At 34.2% G+C, this 22,201-nt stretch overlaps 1 protein-coding gene across 5 annotated transcripts in view; it reads left to right on the forward strand.

Annotated features, from left to right (window-relative positions):
• LOC111001315 (homeobox protein homothorax) overlaps positions 1-22,201 on the forward strand; it is a 216,801-nt gene that overhangs the window by 135,014 nt on the left and 59,586 nt on the right. For all 5 annotated transcript variants that reach the window (XM_022271183.2, XM_022271191.2, XM_022271204.2 and 2 more), the window contains exon 10: positions 6,718-6,866. In XM_022271183.2, coding sequence (XP_022126875.1) covers positions 6,718-6,866 — 149 coding nt within the window. The remainder of the gene's footprint in view (positions 1-6,717; positions 6,867-22,201) is intronic.

Consider the following 22,201-nt stretch of genomic DNA (forward strand, 5'->3'; position numbering starts at 1 on the left):
TTTGAATCTTAAATTAGATATACAGATGATTCTAGTTGCCCCTTCCAAAAGGTTTCATATAGAGAAGACTCCATACTTACTCTTTTAAAATACGATTTACAATATTCGTATATATTAGTTGAATAATTATATGTGAAGACAATATACTTCTAGAATAAAACTACTATAAATTTTAGATAAATACAAGTTTTTGTTACACAACGGGCAATCGCGAAGGAGTCTAACCTGATGATAAGACATAGACAGTCTATTGTAAGACGGCTTTGGGAGTGCTTTGCCTTTTAAGAATTGGCTCGCTCTCTCTTTCTTCCTAGTTCAACATAGCGGTGTTTGCAAAAAATATCTTAAAACAGCTAACAGGAACGAGAAAGTAAATCAAAACGAAAGACTGAAAAGAAAATAAGAGAATCTCCACCTAAAACACGTTTATGAGACTGTTTTCATACTATTTAGAGTGATATTAGATACTCGGCATTATTAAATTCGTCCCAATCGACTTTATTACGACCACAACCAGTAGGGTTAAAAATATGCAAAAATCAACGCCCGGGGTGAATTTTAAGCAATGTAATTTTGTATAATATTCAACAATTAAAATTCAAATTGAAATCAATGCGCGGATGAACGGCGTACTTCGTGGGGTTTTGGGGGTAACTTTAATCCCTTAATGTGCGTTTTGCGACGTGGGGTATGGGGTATAGGACGACCCGAATCCGCTTGTGTTAATGTCCATTGAAGCTATTATATTTAGCTTCTTGTAACTTCAAATTATGCATGTTGCAAATTAGGTTGGGTTTTTGATGTGACTTTAACTTGTGTCATAATAAAAATATGTTTTTTATCAGTTATTTACACACCTTTTAATTCTTTGATTAGAAATCTTGAAATAAAATCTGTTTATCCACTTAGCAGCTAAATGAATCTATAAACCTAGGGATCGATTCAGACATTTATGATTGCTCTGCCTTACACACAATATGTATGACTCAAAACTTGGAGATTAATAAGAGTGGCGGAAAGTTTTTGTTACTGTCCTTGTGTGGCGCTGGAACCTTTTTAGGTCTAGACCTCAGATTTCGGTATCTGTTTCATTTGTTAATCTAATAGGCATTCTGTGCCCGACTCTCGCCGTCAACTATGACACAAGCCGGTTACCTCACTCCGTTTTACACCGTTCGAGCGAATATTAAATGCGCACAGAAAGATCAATGGTTATTTTCCATTGGGGAACGAACCTACGATCTATCCCTATGAGAAACGCACGCTAAAACACTCCTCTGCTGGTTTTAAGTCGTTAACGTTTAGAGTTGAACAAACAAACAAAAATATATTTATTCCTAGGTAAACAAGTACACTTATGAACGTCAAAAAATTAAATTAATTGTGAATTTACATTTACTGCCAGTTCTCAATTCAAGAGCGTAGAACGGAAGCGAAGAACTGGCAATAAACTCTCGTCCACTCTTTAATCGCCAAGTTTGTGAATGATTTGTCAAACCGATCATTCCAGTTAAAGCTTGTCTTTAATAGCGAAATATTCTCAAAGTGTTCCTGAACGGTTAATGGCCTATAAACTCACCCCATAACTCGGCTATCTTCCCAATGTTATGCGGATATAATTGGCCCTTCCGCCAGGAATCCTCAATTGTAGATATTAAACTAATTTTCAATGCGTTGTAATCGCGCAAACGTGCAATAAGGGGTTGAGAAATTCAGTTTCAGCCTCTTCTGCGTCGCCTGTATTTTATTTAAATAGTTTTTTAATTCACATTACATTTATATTTTTTTAATCGTACACTGTCACTTTAAAATTTTAAATATTAATATTATTACAGTCAAGATCTGTTATAGAGACATTTAAGGGACTATCTACTCATATTTGGTCGTAAAAACTGACTGGTAACAGCCGATGACGTTGTTAAGAACCAAATACAATAGAATTCACCCGGGATTCATTTTGGTAAATATACCCGCTTCTAAACGCTCGTCGTTTTTTGATTTTATATATTTTAACAGTCGAACCCAATAATTAAACCACAATCTCAGATTGTTTTCAATCAGACCTTGACAGTCGATCGATCTCCTACTTGCATCCCAATAACCAAGCACTACGAAGATAATCCATTTTTGGCGACGGATAGAATGCAATCTCTTTAAACTCATATTTCATAATCAACATAAACCAAATAACGTAAATAAAACCGTACAAATAAAATTAGAATATACATGTCTATGTTTAAAACATATCAAATAGGTTTTTAATTATTAATTTAAAAACTGGTGATATTGTCACAGTTGAACCTTCATTTTCATAGAAAGGTCTATCCCCATACACTGATCTGACCTACCATGGATAGCTTGTATCGACAAATGGCTATTACAATCCGTCGATTGGTTATTGGCACATTTTTATCAATATTTGTATTAAGAGGTCTATCTCAATGGATTGAGATAGGTTATTGGGTTTGGGCGTAAGAAGCATCATTACCTATCTTGGTCCAAAAACTATGTCAAAGCAAGTTTAGCGGCTCGTCCACGATTTCGGATTAAACTGTCATTAAACTCGTGAATATCCCGGCGAAGATTTCCAATTTTTTATTCATTTACGAAATTTAACAATTTTACGATTTCACGATAACATCTTAGTCTTATCAGGTTAGTAATACTTGGTTTTTACGAGCTCGACACTTTTTGATGATGTTTCACTGATAACACACCATTTACAATTAACGAATTTTTATTTTATTAAAAGTGTCGATAAGTGCGTTTATTGCACTAAAGATACGGTTAAGTGTTATTTAAATAAACTCATTTATTTAATGTCTATGCAAATTATAATAATTAAATAAATCTATGAAATTTACAAACTTTCTTTTTGGTTGGCCTAGCTAATTATATTCAGGCAATGCAATTTTTTTACTAACAGTTAAAAAATAGCGGAATTATCGCTTTCGATCGATCTCTTTCAGAAAACCAACGTGAGGAATTAAAAAAAAAGGATAAGGTAGTTAGTTGCAAGTGCAAAAATACATAAGACATATATTTATACCAAACTATGGAAGAAAATAGTTTTATGCTTTGTATATGTAAACTACTCTAGAATATAAAATAAATAGGATTAATTTACTAGAAAAATCCTTATAAGGATATTATACAAAAATTCCCATACAAAATAGAAGAGAATCAGATTTCCAATAACATAGCACGCTTCCGTCACACCCTTAGCCATCATTACATCACCCAATAAGCTCGAAAGCTTTGTGTTTTTAAGCGAAAATGAGCTTTATACCGTGACACTAAGATCACGCGTTTAAGTCCCCGTTTCGGGTGCCAATTTTAATTAGCTCCCCTCCCCCCCTTTGTTCCCCCTGCGTCGTCCAGATAAGGGTGTTTGCAAATAGTGCCGGCAAAGAAGCCAATCCATCAAATTGGAGCATTACCACACCATGTTGAGGGTTGCGCAATGTCGATAAGTAACGAGGAAGATTGTCGATATTTTTTTAATGTTGATTTAGCGTTAAATTTTGCGATAAATCAAGTTATTTTTTTACGTTTCTCAATTAAAGATATACTATTCTATTTTTTAATAAATGCCTTCGTGCTGTAGTAGTTAACATAGATGTCCTAGGATCAAATACAGGTGATAATAGTTTCACATTGTTAGGTAGATACTGTGTGATTATTAGTTTAAAGAAGATACAGGTCGGCTCCAAGGAATTGCCAAAATAAATTCCTTTCGATCCCGCTACGACATGAGAGAATTAATCGTGTAATCGATTCCCACGTTGTCACATCACTAGCGAGCGCGTGCTTTCAGTTGATTGGCGTAACTCGATAGCCCCACACTAATGTTGGTCGCGATAAATCTCACAGGAACCAACGGTGTCAATGACACGCAGGGTCTAAGTTCACATCGATGCTAAAAATCGGGTACATCACTAAATTACGTACTTTCTCTAAACATGGGATAAGTGGTGGTTTTGTCATATGTAGCCAAGTGTTTCTAAAAACACTTGGCTACATATGACCTTTTTATAAGTCTGACGTACGTTGCTATGGTTACCAGTAAGACATCGTTACCATGGCAACAAGCATAGACAGGTAGTATCAAGTATAGTTGTAAATTATGAAGAAAAAATCCTTTATTGCAATTAGACCACCAAAAATTGCACTTTTGAACCTTAAATAAAATATAATGATGATTCTAGTTGCCCCTTCCAAAATGTAGTTTCGTGTGGAGGAGAATGAGTAAGAAACTCCATACTTACTGTTTTATAATAGGATTTACAATATTTGTATACATTAGTTACATAATTACATGTGAAGATAATGTACTCCTAGAATAAAGCTATACTATAAAACCATGAATCACTAAATGTACCTTTTTATTAAAAAATCATTCAATCATTTTTAGAATATACCTTCAATTATAAATATTGCAAATGTTTGCCTTTTATTGGTTTGATAATAATTGGCCCGACCCTTAGTATAGTGGTGCGAGGTTTCGCAATGGGGTAGCGGATTCGGTGTCGGATTGCGGCAATCGGCTTACAAACGCCATGGGAGTCACCGCGTTGGGCCCTAATGAGCCATTTCGGTTATTGAACTTTAAACAAACGTCTTCTTTTCAATAATAATACGTGTAACGTCTCGTAAAGAGCAATTTAAAACGACTCGTAGCCAGTGTTCTAAGTATATATTATAGTTTTCAATGCCTGTTTCTTCCCATATTTTGTTTTTTTTTTTGACAGAGTTGGATTTGGTTTACAATATGCCTTCGTAAGCGATATAACGATGATAGTGGTCATACATTTTTACTATTTGTTCAGTACGATTTTTCTTTAGCACTAAAAATAATAAACATTACTACAAACCAGAAGTTAATTTCATTCTCTTGACTTTTCGCACGCGTGTGTTTGCACACACCCATTTCGGGTGTGTGGGGTTCGTTAATGTGCCCTAAGATGAATTAGGGGATTACAATACTGCATCATGCAACTGCACTCTGATTTTGCACGCTGATACTGTATAGGGTGATGTATTTGATGTATCATTACCACCAGTGCCATCAACCACCAGTGTCCTTCTAAAGTATTGAACCAGAATGTAGCTTTAAAAGGAGATTTTAAGCTGACACATCTGAAAGCTGTATAAGTGATGCTGTGTAAGTGATACCAGATCGTTAAATAAATACTAGCAATAGTTTCGTTCTGAAAGTAATCTCAAATTTAAATTTACTCATTAAAAGAATTAAAATGTTTATGACCCATTGTAAAAACTAGATTCAGTCGTGTTTGACAATGAGAAGCCTATAAATTTAAAGAAAAAGAAATGATGTGTCAATTTTACTACCCAATGACAATAAAATGGTTATTTTGTCGAATTAAACATTTTTATTGTTACACCCTGTACGCTATGCAACTCTTAGGGGTGGCGGGTAATGGCCTAAAAGTAATTTTATTACTTTGCCCCCATTACAATGCATTACCATCACAATGCCACCGGTCGCGATATGCAGACAGATACTCGATACGTTTCGTCATTGTCAGTAATTTTATCTTTACGTAATCTATTTAAGCCAATGCTGGAAACTTTAATAAGAACGGGACCGAGTTATGAACCTTGTGAAAGCCGATATAAAAATTCGTATTTAAGGCATTTTTAAAAGTAGAATCATAAAATCCAACGAAGAAAAGCACTAACAATTTAAGTCGCTTGTTTAAAAAGGACTACAAAAAGTAAACCAAATAAGGCAGAAGTTGAAACAATTGGAACGTGCTGCAATTCGGATTTTTTTTATTTATCAACATCGGATTACAAGGAATAAGGAGCTCACACCCGGTGATTCGATTTGTTCTTCCTCCGATGAATATTTGATGTAGCTCAGTGCACACTAATTTGTTTATCGTGTACGCTTTTGTTCGGTTCACATTCCCGAAGTGAAATTCACATTAATTATTCAGAAAAACAAACGTATCGCTGTATTGTACGTTTCTACAATTTCTCTTCCTTTTTCTAATTCAATAAATACTAGTTATTTACCGGTCGGTTTTAGACTTTCGTTTATTTCTTTTATTCACATGTATATTTTATGGGACGCCCTCTTCTCCTTCCATAAGTTTAACAAATTTTCCAAATCCCTTTCAAAATGTATTTTATGGTATGACATTCAAGTCTTGCTAGCTACATAGGAAACACTGTACGCGAAAAGTCATTGCAAAAAACAAATAACAAATCAAGTACGTACCGCGACGCACCGCGAATTAATTGAATGTTGTAGATAGGAATCAGTGGAGGCAGGTGATTAAATAAATACTAGCTAGAGTTTCTAATTAATATGCCAGACGCAAAGTAGATAACACGTCGAAATATCTCCGCTTTAGATGCGATTAACACATTATTTTAATGAGCTACAGAATTTGTCGCGATGTCTCGTAACGGAGACACCATGATACATTATCTGACATAACCGCTAGATTCTGGATCTATGGATCATACGGCAACGTTTTCCCACAGATTAACATTACCTAGACATCACTGGACAGTTAATTAAAATTGTATCTATAACTCTTTAGCTTTGTTTTCTGTTATATCTGTTTATACTTTGTAATAATATATGAAGTTATTATATTTTAGTATGCTATACAAGACACGAATATATCTATTATGCTAGAAATCCTAGAGGTTTCTTTATTAAAACTCTTGATGTTATTACAGGTGACGCAAGTAATGCGAGTATCGGCTCAGGGGAAGGAACGGGGGAAGAAGACGATGACACGAATGGGAAGAAGAATCAGAAGAAAAGAGGGATTTTTCCGAAGGTGGCCACAAACATCCTGCGGGCGTGGCTATTTCAACATTTAACGGTAAGTTTCGCATAATTATTTGTCTACCTAAAAGTTAAAGTAAAATTTTCTAAGCTTAATTTATGTATTTGACAAATACCCACCTACGTAGATTACTGCTTTCATTTGAATTTTAAACGAACAATATTCATAGACAGTATATTTTGAACTATGACCCACATATAACTCGCTGGTGTGGAAAATGAGTAAAGTTCTGTAGCAATTGACAAAGCAAAGTTTATATCCTGTAAACGCGGATCGCGTCACAGATTTATTGTTAACAGTTGGACAAAACAGAAATCATAAATTGTGTAAAGAGAAGTTAGTATACATTAGGTATTGCTTTTGGCGTCATCTCTGCTATATATGGATTATGTACTAATATAATAACGCGCTATAAATATAAAATTTCACCCCTCATAGAAATTAAAAAAATATCATGGTACTTTGAGAAATTATATTTTTTAATCAACAATATAATATACAAAATGTATATTTTCATACTAATATAGTTCGTATAAAGATTTCCAGTAAAACCTACTATTTACATCAATCTGGATCAGTTCAGTTTTCAATTAAAATTTTCCCGTTAAAGCAATAAATTTTTCATTGCGTAAAGAACAGTGAGAGCGATTCTACGAACAATTAAACGCGTTGTTTTGTTTGAATCCTCTTGTTTATGCAGTTGGCTTTTGTTTAAAGGGCACACGGCTCATCCTAAACTGCTGAACGAGGCTCTATAGATTTATTTCGAAGGCCGTACGTATATTTTTAATCTTAACAATGTGTTTGTGTATATATGAAAATTCAGCTCACGTCAATCATAGAAAAGAACATCTATGCATTTCGGTGTGAAGTTCCAAATTCAAACTGTAAAGTAGCTTTATTCGAAATTCAAAATTCCATTGTAATCTGTATATTTTGACACGGCGAGCGTTAGCGGCGTCGTAATGAAAGCACTTAGCTTTAAACGAAGCAATTATAAGCAATTCGGACCGTAATGGCGGCAGACGGGACGCAAAAACGCGCACTAAAAGCCTCCTAATTCGATTGTCAAGCGACTTTTTAAACTTCCAACCGGAAATAGAGTTGAAAAGTGTTTATTGAAATAACCAATGCGCGTTTGATTGAGTTGCTGTTTCAGACTAGTCTTTTGAAAGCCAAACGAATCGAATTTAAAAATGAAATTATCACAGATAAAATCTTTGGAATTACTGGTATTTCAAGTACCTCTAACATCTCTTATAATTACAGCTTAATCGTAATAAACAATAAAACTACTGTACTCATTTAGATTCTAAAACGTGGTACGTCAAATTTTGGAAATTTCGAATCCAAAGCGATATTTCAACAAAGCTTTTCCGTTCCAATTAAAACTCGTTTCGGAATTCTCGGAATAGCTATAAAGAATTCGGAATCTCCTGAAAACAGAGTCTCAGGCGTCACCTGAGTAGTCTTCGGGCCCCGGTGATTTATGGACGCGGATCCGGACCGGTAATGAAATTGCACCCCCTTCTGCCCCCTTTCTTGCTCCGCATCCCTCTGAAACCCCCTTACCCCGCAAAGCCATTCGAGAAATTACAACTTCGCGACACTCGTCGTATGCTAATGTTTATTTTTAAACCATCCATCACTATGATAATATATCAGATATCGATAAAATTAATGGGCTTATTTTTATGGCTTAAGTTTTACTCCACGTTATTTTCTAGAGTGTTTTTTCTATGGCTTTCTTTATTTTAAATCTACCCATTAAATCCTAAATACACTTTTATTAAAAACTGTCTATAATCTAAATAGTCTTCCGTCATACGACTTACTTTTCAAATAATCAAGTATAGAGCTAAGCTGTATCAATATTACCGATTCAAAATTCGAATAAGGACTGTAACAAGTACAATTTCCATTTCCGGATTCCGCGTAGTGTAGACACTGTGGTGGAATGTCAATTGTCAATTCGGACAAGCTTTTATGCAGACGTGATAGTTGTAATATTCATTCGATTAGTTGCGGCACATCCACCTGTAGCTTTCACACCAATCTTGATTGAGCGGAATATATTTTCGTTTTCAAGATATCGATGTATTTAAAAAAAATGATTGGAGCTTTGTGATACTAGATTAGTCCAAGTAGTCCTGTTTTTTCCTGTCTATATATAATGCATAATAAACGTTTACTAAGCAAAGAGCTCCGAACAAAACTATTGTATTGTATATATATACAATTAATTTCTATATCTATGTTGTTTTGAATTTAGAACACAACTTGTCCACACCTTGCCGATAATATTTCTTCCATACGTGTAGACACGTGTTCTCAGTGATGGAAACTAATTCTGTCTGGTGACCAAAAATGGAGTTAACTCGATGGCCGGATCGTGGCCACATTTATATTCAGCGGGATGCAATATCGGTAACAACACGATTGTCCACTGCAAACTGAATGTTAAAATTGTAGCACGTTTGAATTCTATTGATACCATGAATTTTTAAAAAACATAGTTGGTGCCTATCAATTTACAATCCACATTTAAAATGGCAGGGTTTTACGGCTGGATTGGATGAAACTTTTGCACCAAAAATAACCTCGAATGATGATAAGCAATTAATAACTTTCCTTGGACGTAAAACCCTGGAACAGCTGTTAACATTCTGTATTCTAAGAAACAATAGGCGCGCGCCGCGGGGTTTCTGTCTTGGGATTACGGCAGCCTTATAATTATTTTTAGCCCCCTAAAAGAGCTTAAAGTCCCAAGGTGGGATTTCGTAGGCGACGTTATTCAATATTATGTCTTGGCGAGGGCGGCGCGACACGTAGCGATGAAGTATTGCATGGATCCCGCAATCCCGAGCCACGATTGATGATTAACGGGATTATAAGTGACGGCATTCGCAATATGTGTGATGGAAGAGTCTGACAACAGCTGAAGGTTTATTTTTAATATTTATGAATGTCAAGTCGCAAGTTTATTTGTAATTATCATTCAGTAGAGCTTCTGTATTTCTTTGTCATGTTTCTGGATATTTTCGATTGCTTTAACTTTTGTTTATTGCGCCAAAAAATCTATCTAGAGGAATAGCTAGCTGAACGTGATAGCTTTGATCTCCGCGACTCGGAACTTCCCATCATGACATCCATAATCATAAACTACCAAGAGCACATAACATACGAGAAACATAAATAAAGTATAAATTCTTTGCTTCCATTCCGGTGCGGTGCCTCTCAAAGCGAGCTACGTAATACAACACCGGCTAGGAATTCCGTGTTTCGCCATCTCTCCACGTCTATGATGTCCTGGTACTTCTATTAATATTAAATGTCATGTGAATTATGTTCGTGTGTGAAACGAAGCGTGATTTTCGGAAAATGTATTAGAAATTCTGCGCCAAGAAAGGTGATGCGAAACGGGTTTTATTAAATTAAAACCGTCACTTTTATAGTAGATGTTATGAACCGAGCAACTTTGTTTCTCAAGGTATATTTAAAAAGAAGAATATTACTGACTGATTTATTACGGCACCACAAATTACTATCTGGATAATATAGAAAAATATATGCTAAAGCGCAATTATTTGTGCAAAGTTGTGGGCAAAACTAACCAGGGACCAACTATGTACGAAACTCGCTTATATATCGTATATCTACAGATTACAACATAAATTACCATCGAATTTATGTGACTTAAAAATTCTTAATAAAATATTTAAAAACCTCAGGTATCTTTTTCTAATAACGGCTTTGTTTGTTCCTTCATATTAAATATATATTATAATCTATCAATCAATCTTAGCTTTATGTTTCTGTTTCAATTTGTATTCAGTTTTGGCTTTTGTGTGTAATGTAATTGTTTGAATATTGTTTAGAGATTAGCTTAAAAAAGTATTAGCGTAAAAATTCTTAAAAGGCCGGCAACGCACTCGCGAGCCCTCTAGCAAGTAGAGTGTCCATGGGCGGCGGTATCACTTAACAGCGGTGAGCCTCCTGCCCGTTTGCCCCCTGTTCTATAAAAAAAATCTGTAGGAACACTTAAATAAAATAAATAAATAAATGCCTATGTTTGTGGGAACGTTAAACCCTTGATTAGCAAATAAACAGTTGTTCCAAATTTGCCCAAATTGTCAATAATTCGTCCATCTTATTTGACGCAAAGCGTTGTTTACGCTGTCACCAAAAAAAGTTAATTCCTTAGACCCAACACGTTCCAATATTAATAAATTCTCATTTCCTGGATTCGTATGCAATTTGCCCCGGACTCCTCCAAGTAAAACTTACGGCCTTCCCTTACCCTAAATAAAGAAGGGCCGCACGTTTTGAGAAAAACGAAAATTGAGCCATATTTTGGTGTTCCCAGTTTATTGGATTAATGGCTCGGCTGGGCGTTTGGATAATTTTTTATGGTTAAGTGTTGCCAGTTTTAATAAGGTGCTGGAAAGTCGGGGCTTTTCTACTTTATGAAGAATTAAGTGTAGCGGGGTTGAAATCATTGTTTTATTAAATAATGTCGCGAATTCAATAATTATCACTCAAATATTGAGAATGTTAATTGAAGATAGTATGTTGGAATTTCGATATTTTTGAGACGTCAGTAATGTTAGTAATTAGTGAGAAAATTTTACTACACAAAATTTCACCGCCTATGGACACTCAATGCCAGAGGGCTCGCGAGTGCGTTGCCAACCTTTTAAGAAATTGTACGCTCTTTTCTTTGGTCCGACCCTAAGTTGAATTGGTTGGGAAATGCTTCAGTGGGCAGCCAATAATTATCAATGGGTTTAAAAAATAATAATAAGCTTAAATATAAACATAGCCTTTTTGTGTTTTAGAAAAACTTAGTGGTAGAATGTAAATGTTACTAACTCCATATTTAAAAAGTAACCCCGAACTCAGCTAGAATAGATCGGCAAATTCGCAAACACCATACATCTTACGTCTCGTTTTAAACTTCCGGTTATCCGGATGTGTCCGGGTACGACGCGGACTATTTCCGGGCGCCCGCAACTTTTTCCACGGACAGGATATTCGCTACGGCCCGGAAATAGAGTGAGACGCTCTTAGGAATAACGGGCTTTGAAATTCCTTTTTTAAATATAGCTATATATGCCTAACTTGATACTATATTTAACATATACAAATAAGTAAATCTATAATAATTAAACATATGTTTTTGAGTTTAGCGCTCACCTTATATATGATATATATTTTAATTAACATATTAACAATTTTCTTAACGAACAAAGTAATAATAGAAATAATTAAAATGAAAATCAAAACAAATAATATAATAATATCCAGAAGACGGTGAGAAAGGTCTTTAATTTTAATTTTTTTTTCATATAATTGTATGTTGCCTATTGAAGGTTTTCCGTCACATATTCCAATTGCTATCAGGAATTTAATAACACATCAAGGGCATGGAGTATCCAATATCCACGGAAACTTTAGCGATTCCAGTCGATAATCCACGCGCAATTACATCAGAACAACAAAGTGCCATTTCTAGTTTGACCAAAATTGCCCATCTCATATCTACATCTACCCCTTGGTCCCCCCGGTCGTTAAGATAAGAATGGGCTCAGGTTTCAGAGTGGTCAAGGGTTGATTTCATATTTTGATCTTTGAATTATGTTCGGGCCGTTTGAGGACAAAATTCTGATAACATGAAATTGTATGTAAAAATATTAATTCCGCCGTTGAAGTACCAAATCGTCCATTTTTAACACAGTGTAAACAGAACAGAAAGAGTTGCATTGTTTAGTCGGCTTTGTGTGAATATATAATTAAGAAAAAAATAATATAAAGAAAATACTTTATCATACACAACAACAGGATATGTACGTAAAATAAAGGATTACCTGTGTTGTGGACAGATAGACAAGAGAATTAATATAAATACTTTGGTATTATTTTATATTGTGTTGATATTTAGAAAACCAACCAAACCAACAGTGAAGATGGCACTAAAATGCTGTGTACAGATGTAATTGGACTTGAGGTTTTCAAATGTCGTTTAGTGTGCAACTGTATGTATTTGATCAATCAAATAAAATTTAAAAATATTTTATTATCATCTATAGAAGGAAATTCGTTCATTCATAACAAATACAGCGGAAATCTCAACCTCTAATGAACTAATATAAAACTAATACACACATCTCTAATTTATCTACTGCGTATTCACAGTCAGTCTTATCTTTTATCATGGCAACATTCCCTTTATTAAAGCTAGTGATATACGAATCCCGGAATCCCGAAATCCACACATGATAAATGCCCGAATAAGACCGTATGAAGATATCAAGAAAGAATTACGAAGGGATGCTATATTAAAATGGGGCCAGGTGTGAAATACTACCAATGTCATATTAAATACTAAATTGTTAAAGAACTTCAATGTTGGACTGTTTAGAAATGGAATGTGGCGGAAATTCGAAAGTCAATATTTTCTATAGTAGACACTTGTTACTCTTATTGTTAGACGTTTTGAGGCAAAACAAATTTACATTTGTTTTTTTTATTTGGGGTAAACGATCCCACCGCACCCCCTAAAAGGGCAGTCATCACAGCCCATAGACAACCATTTATAGTGGGTGCGTTGCCGGCCTTTTAGGGAGGATTACGCTTTAATTTTTTATTAAATATATACATAAATAAAAAATCAAAACTTCGATTTGCATAATCTTGTTTTGTTTGTCTATAATCTTGTTGCGAAATTTTAGATTTAGAAATTTTTATTCAAGTGAAAATTACTTCCCTTTACAAATAATTATAATCAAAATTGTTTATTCAACAAATGTCTAATGCTCTTTCAATATTCCGCGGCACGGTTAATTAATACTTGTCACAGGATACTGTTTGCGAGGGTCCCGGGTTTGATTCCTATCGTCTTACGTTTGTATAGGATGAAGGGTTGTGGACAAAATACCATAATCTATTTGGTAACTTTTATCTCCTTGTCATTTGTGATCCTTTAAGAGTTTTTTTTCGCCATTGTAGTAGAATTTTATCCTTAAATTTAAATTAAATTGTATATAAAATTGCTTAGTTTTGCATCCATATTTATATCTTATTATCGTTAACGTATTTTTAGGTATAGGACCTGAGTAATTGAAGATTCTATAACCTGTATTTACAGTTTTGGTTATCTATGGATTGTGCCGCAATTCGAAATTCAAATAAATTGTATTCTAAAGCTGTGACAAGATTCGTAAATATTTCGATTATTAGATCGTATTGCACTTTTACCATTTTATACATAAATTCCGGCCTTTGTAGATAGTTTATTTTTCGTAGGGGTGGTATATTACTTATTAATATTAAATAATATATAGTAATAAAATATAATAGTAATAATTTTACACTGAATGTATGAGTAGGGATGCCAACAGGCTCGAATTTAAGGACGTGGAATAAGTAATACCATGATGATCTTATGTTCCAAAATAAACGTATTTTTTTTATCGTAGGATCAAGTATAACACACAAGACCAGGCTTACACTTCCATATTTAAAATAATTCGTATTAAATGATAAACCTATTAAAATAAAACTACTTGAGAACGGCAAAAATCAAATGACACGGTATTTCCATTACTGTGTATATTCGCTTTGCATAAAATAATAATTTAAATGCGATAAGAAGGACTGTAGTTCCCGGAGTCGATTTAGCTGATTTTCTACGCGACGGGTGGCGATTTTTGAATTTCACTCGGTTTTTAAGTGTTTTAATTAGGTGTTAATAGTGTATGCACGTATGAATAAATTTAAATTAGTTGTTCTTAAGTTTAATAAGTCTTTAAATAATGCAGACTGTCTTTCTTCCTTTTTTTTCGTACTCGAACTTTGAAGGAAAACATCGTGAGGACACCGACTTGCTTTAGACTCAAAATGTTAGCATGGCCAGGCACTAGAGGCCGTCTACTTGCCTATTAATACAATTTATCATGATGGATATAGAAATTTAAAGAAATCTTTGTGGAACCAGCTGCCCACTGAAGTATTTCCGAACCAATTCGACTTAGGGTCCTTCAAGAAAAAAGCGTATGAATTCTTGAAAGGCCGGAAACGCACTCGGGAGCCCTCTGGCATTGAGTGTCCATAGGCGGCGGTATCACTTAACATCAGGTGAGCCTCCTGCCCGTTTGCCCCCTGTTCTATAAAAAAAAAGAAGGTGAACCTAATTAAAAAAGTTGTCGTACGACGAATTTTTTAATTCTCTAAATTGTATCAAACAATAATCTAATAAGTTTTAATAATCATCCTTACTTTAGGAACTTAAATTGAATTAAAAGTCCTCTTTTCTCTTCTTTACTATCTATTTTGTTTACGCGGTAAAAGATAAACCGACTCCAATAAACTGTATATAGCAAATCCACTTATCAACCAAAAAGATAAAATATTTATTGATTGCGCTGCAAAAACACCATAAAACAATCAAACTAACCCTACATCACTTAACCCTTAAAATACGTAAGGGTCTGTTCCTTCATTAAATATTCATCGGAATCGAACCCACTACTATCACACATAAAGTGTTTAAAATATTTGTCGGTTTATTTCTGCCCTGGGGAACATTTTTTTAGCAATATTATAAATGTGTGTCGAAATCGAAGAATTACAGACTATGTAGTATGTGTAGATGTAGATCATTTAATAATTGTTATGTCTGATTAATATTAATATAGACAACAAATATATGCCCCGTTGCTTTGGACTTTTGACCAAAAAAGTTATATATGATAATAATAGGCACACGATCATTATAGAACGCTAAGACTGTTAATGATTATTAGCTTAGTTAAGGTAATCACTAGTATTGTAGAAAATTTTTCACTAAAGTATTTCCGAAACAATTCTAGTTAGGGTCTATCAAGAACGTAACCTTTGCCTTATAACTTTTGTAACTGTTTTTTTGTATTTTTGTTATGTGTGTTTTTGTATAAGGCGATAAAGGATAAATAAATAAATAAACATATCAATCACTTGCGAGTGCTTGTGCTTGTCCATGGGCGGTGGTATCGCTTATTATCAGATGATCAGATCTTCCACCTTCAAGACCGAACGGGATGGACTCGCTGTGGACGCCCTCTGCCCCACCTAGGGGTTATAGGACATAAAGAAGAAAGAAAGATCTTTCACCTTATAGTTTCGCAGAGGCTTTTCCAAAATTTTGCAATAACTTATCATTTATATCTCTTTTTATACATATTTGAAGTTTGCGTTAAAGAATGCTGTGTTTACCTGACCGTTTTTGAATATATAACATTTCGAAATATGTATTTAGTATTTGTAAAAGTAATTACAATAATACGTCTGCTTCTGATACACACAAACCGAATACAATATCCAAATAAAAGCCGCACCCCGGTAACAATGTGATTACAGCGTAATTTCAACTTGCCCACTAAATTGGGTGGAGCGTGGAATTTTTCCCGGGAAACTTTGAAAGAGTAATCTAAAGTTGGCGCTGTTTAGATGCACATCTTAACTCAGCCATATATCTGGATTGTGGACCAAAGCTGCCTTTTAAAGACAATGCTTTAAAATTTGTTAGAAAATGCGGGAAGAGGGTTTATTAAAATTATTTCATTAAATGTTTACATTATTTAAAGATTTTATTTATTTCATACTAGTCGATGCCCACGACTTCGTTTACATAGAATAAAGTTTATTTTAAGGTAAAAAAATATCTAATTGCTTTTCCATTTATGATATTATAAACTACCTTTAACTCAGCGCCATCTGTTAGAACTGTATCAAATAATAAACAAATGTTAATGTTATCGTAATTTTAGTAAGGATGCCTATTTTTTTTGAAAATGAAATATAGCCTATGTCACTCAGGAATGATGTAGCTTTCCAACAGTGAAAGAATTTTTCAAATCTGCCAAGTAGTTTCGGAGCCTATTCAATTCATACAAACAAACAAAAAATCAAACCTTTCCTCTTTATAATATTAGTATAGATAAATACACATCGCACATCGCGTTAACAGTATACAATGGTGAAATATAAATTAATTCGGGTCTTGTATTTCAAAGAGGAATAAAAATTATGTCGTTCTCTTTTACTTCTGATAATACTTATAATTTTCTTTGAATCCTTCGAAAATGCATCCGTACCCAAAAAAAAACTTCGACTAAAAAGATCTAAGCAATTCATTACTTAACAATAATTCAGTAAATCAACTATTCTAATATCTAAAGGGTCATGCCATAATCCATAGAGTCCAGCTTAGCTAATCAGCCGGCGGACGATTGCGCCTGAGCCGATAACGTCCACGCGATTACACTGACCGTCCCAAGCCCCCGAGTTTTCAAACTTTAATCCCATTTTCGGGATTTGGCAATGTTGTGGAAATTCTCGAAACTAATAATAGGAGAGCATTTTGTTATTTACGAAATTAAACGGTTAAATAGTTTTTATATACAATATGTCTGTTAATAAACGATCTCAAAAACTCTCTAACTACTAAACAGAATTAAGTCCAACTTTGTTAAGCTATATTTGACTTTTAATTTTCGAGGAATTACACTTGCCATGTTTGGCACACGAAATTAAATATAATCCAACGCAGGCTAACATGTTGAACTGATTGATAATATTTACTGCACTTAAATAAAAAGGCTTCTTTCGTTTAGCCACAAAACCTTAACAGATAAACACAATAGTACCGCCATTAAATCCAAACCAACCTGGCAATCATTGGAAGTACCTCAAAGAATTACCATCACAGAACAATTTTTTTTCCTAAGCAAACATGTTTCTTACCCAGAGGAGGAAAATAATAGAGTATAAGAGTCTCTCTTCCAGCCTCGATTTTATTCCCTTTGGAGATGACTTGTGGGGTTTAAGTGCTCAGCCAATTAGATTTATAACTTGGCACCTGATAATACCAGTGACCAAAACTGGTGCTTTAACAAATATGTATCTTATGCAGCGAGGAAATGCCAGCATAAAAGATACTGCCACAGGGACCAAATCTTGTATTTTTATTACTATGTTAAGAATATTGTAATACTGCATATGTGTGTAGTAACAAACATTTTTAATCAATTACGATTTCCCGCAGTACGAATAACAGTGATCAGTAATAAGTCATGGTTGTATTGCATTATCAGCGGCACGCAGGGTTTGTTCATGCAAATCGCTGTTTAAAATTAAATATTGGTTGATGGTGATACATATTTAAGCAAGCGATATAAGCCGGAATTAAAATTAAATGTTGTTTATCTACTGTGTAAACAAAGATTCAGTGCCTCTAAATGTTACTATTTCCGACCTATTCTTTTCTTAATTAGTCGTTAGCTAATTGGGTATTATAATTCGGTTCTGTGTAATAGTTGGTAATTAATGTATTAATCCACTTAATTTATTAATTTGCTTAAATGAAAACAAATGTCGATATCGTTTGGTTCTTTATTGAAACTATCAGTAGTAATTATAACGACTCATTGATAGATAGATAGACAGTAACTGTTAAGATACAATAATGTAGTGGAATAAAAAAAATAAAATAAATATCAGACAGTAAATCTCCTATTTTAAATGAATATAAAATATTATATAAAATACAATATATTAAAATGTTCTTTGTATTAAATATGTATTATATTCCGTAGGTAAATGTCAAGATCGATAAACCGTTTTAAAAATATCTAGGCAATTACAAAAGTAGACAGTATACAAAACAATTACTTAGCGTGGGCGTTGCAGACTGGTGGGGGCGTGGGGGGAGGCTATCCGAAGCCATTTTCATAATGCACCGACTTTAAACTTCATACTTTAAAATAATTCAAGAAGCATGTTTCTTTGCGTTAGCTCTTTCAAAGTAATTGTAGATTGGCGAAAGAAATTTATTTTTTATCTTCGTAAATGTGCGTTGTTATATAAATATATTATAAATCAATTATATATTACCCTTGGTCCGTGGGGTCCTAGCGCGTTAAGGCTTTTTAGGGAGTTATCAAAAAGGTTAGTCGACATCACAGGAGAACGAAGAGCTGGCAGCTACCTCGCACAAAGAATTAGTCTAGCTATTCAAAAGGGGAACGCTGCCAGGATCTTCGGAACCTTGAATTATTAAATTTTAGTTAATGATTAAAAGGTAATAACTAACCTTTTAGGTATATATATACCCTGAAATGGAAGTGTCAGTTAACAATCAAAATATCCAGTTGATAAGTTAAGAAACCCTTCCAAATACTCATAGATTTCGAAAGCAAAGAGTTTCAGAATATAAAATTTGAAATAAATCCAAGTAAGACGTAAATCTGGAGGGATTTTTAATGTGCCTAAGTGCAAGGTAATTTAGTGGGTCCTAGACTAGACTGCAGGCGTGGCAGAATATTAAGACGCATGAAATATTAGCTTGGCTTGGCATTCCTCCACTATCTGATGAATTTTATTTGCCCTTTTTACAGAAATTGATACCACAGTATTAAAGGGTTTGTGTATTTATTGGTAAATTAACAAATCCTCCAATTTCTGTTTCTATTTTTAATAGACAAGTAAAAGTCGACGACGTGTGTCAGGCACTGGAGGCTAATCACCTACTTGCTTATTAGATTTAAAAATGATCATGAAACAGATTCTGAAATCTGAGGCCAGGACCTAAAGAGGTTGTAGCGCCACTAATTTATTTTTTATAAAATATGTCCAGAAAATTTAAATTAGTATTTTCGTTAGTCATACACACTAAACTAAACTGTTATTTTGCGAAGGCTTTTTCTACAGTTTAAGAGTATTTAGTTTTAAATGCCCTTAGGTGATGTTTCAAAGCTACAAAAGTTAAGTCAAGTTGAGGTCAAAGAGAATTTTCGTCTGATTAGGCATTTACCATTGCTTTGTGATCTTTCGACTTTGAAGATGACGGACCTTTGGGCGTATCCTTTGTCGTTATGTCAAAAATTACGAGAAAATTAAACTGTGAATTTTGTGGGCAAAATTGAGTCCAACTTAGTGTATAGATTCATCCATTTATAACCCTTGGGTATTCTAGGGGTTTCCTTCTACATACTAAAAACTATGCTTCGCTAACATATCGTACTAAAATCATTAATAATATAGTATGAATTAATGTCTTCCTTCTTGGTTAAAAATTGGTAATGATTCAATAATATTGAATTACAATTAAGGCTGTTTTTGTCACGCACCACAACTATGTGAAACCAGCTGCCCACTGAAGTATCCGAATCAATTCGACTTAGGGTCCTTCAAGAAAAGAGCGTATCAATTCTCGCGAGCCCTCTGCCTGTGTGAGTGTGAGTGTGAGAGTGTCCATGGGCGGCGGTATCACTTATGTGTAACCTATTATAAAAAAATTACATTAGATATACTAGTAATTCCAGAGATTTCTCTGAGTGTTCTCAGATCGCATTTAATTTCTTATATCACGATTTCTAATATTAGTTTTTCGATAGAATTTAAAACAAAGAAATCCCACAATAACACACTATTGATTTCATCAAGACCCGTGTAACTGGTAGGCGTTGTCAAAGGTATTACTCGATAGAGAAAACATAATATAAAAGAATAAAATCGCTACCGCTTATACCTTGTAATCCCACCAGATAACCCTGTCAGGCATGTGACGGAGTGCGCTAGTTATCGCGAAGAGCCATTGTGCATTGTACATCCACATCTTCATAGGGATATCGCATTACCCTCTAATTATATCTTTTGTAACATATATTTATGTAAAAACCGGTGTAATCTACTTCTTGGAAATTCAATAGATTATACATATTGATTACAGTACAGGTTTTGTCTTTGTAATGAGTATTTCCTTTTGTTATATAATCAAAAGAAACGGGAACTCTGAATGAAAAAGTAACTTTATTAATAACAGTTAAAAAAAGCCAGAATATTCAATATTCGAATCCAAACTGATTTTAAGACACTTTTTGCCTCGCACCAGCCACCAGCCCACTAAAGTACTTCCGAACAATTGATTCATTCATTCCATGTATTTTTAAATCTATATTCACACTGTTTACACACTGTATATGTGCTAATGATAATATAAATAAATAAAAAATCTGAGTTTACTGCCATCTAAAGATCTAATATGTAAACTACTAAACTACATCAACAAATAGCGTGTATTTTTCTCGATCTCCCTATCTCACTCTCTCCCAATCGATCTTAATCGCTCTCTTCCTTCTCTTCGGCAAAAACGCTGCATATCTTCGTGACGTTTCATCTGTAAAAAAAATTACCCTCGTGCGCTTAATTAATAAAATACACCAGTAGAGGTTTTAATAGACTCCAAAGGCTGTTAGCAGTGTTACTGATTAACGCCACAATCGCCTATCCATTGCACCACATAACTTCGCGCTTTGTTAGCTGAACTGTAGAGCTCTTAGCCATTGTCTCGTGATTGGATACATCATTGTTGCGTATCGAACTCCCTACAGCCTGTTACAAATTAGACCGTATTCACTGCACCATTGCTTCTATACGTAGGTTATAGTTAATAACATCTTCAGTTTGTACATATAGATAGAGATTTTGTCTCTGATTCATGATCATTTGTCAATCTAATAGAAAACACACTGACTTTGGGTTGGAGGCAAGCTGGTTACCTCAAAATGTTTTCGCTTCGAGCGGATGTAAAATTGATAATTTTATTTATTTAAAAAATTTAAGGTTTAGGCCTCAGATGTCATGTTCATTCGTCAGTCTAATAGGCAAGTAGGTGGTGTCTCCTGTGACCGATACACACTGATTTTGGGTGTAAAGCAAGATGGTTTCTTCGCAATAAACAAAAGAGTGTGTGTACTTATGTACATTTACTCTTTTGTTTATTTAAAACCGGTAATATATTTATAATTAATAAATATATAATAAATAAATAAATAAATAAATTAGTTACACGCACTCATAGATAGCTTTATAATCCAGAAGCAAAACAAAAGCTTAGTTGTAAGCGTATATCAGCAATTTCTCCGTTCACTTACAAAACATATTCACAATTACATACAATAAAGTAAAATCCATCAAAGCCTCGCCGGCGGTCCGTGACGTCTCAATCCCGATACAATCTCTTGAGCTACGACCTACGCAACCTTATACTCTTATCGACAATCTACCATTTTTACGTACGATTCGTCTTGTAACAATATCATTTTTACAATAAATAACTTCGTATTATGTTTCAAAGCATGTCTTTTACTGAATTCTTATGAGTATAGGACTTGAACAGTGGCATAACAACTAATGTACTTTTCTTATGGACGCAATTAAAACTCGCTCGTATGAAGACAAAAACTGCCTTGGAGACCTAAAAAGTTTAAAGTGTCAGTTACATGTGAATACCTCATTGTCTATTAGAAAAAAACACTAAACAAATACATCAA

Source organism: Pieris rapae, chromosome 11 (genome assembly GCF_905147795.1).
Source record: "Pieris rapae chromosome 11, ilPieRapa1.1, whole genome shotgun sequence".
Classification (NCBI taxonomy): Eukaryota; Metazoa; Arthropoda; class Insecta; order Lepidoptera; family Pieridae; genus Pieris; species Pieris rapae.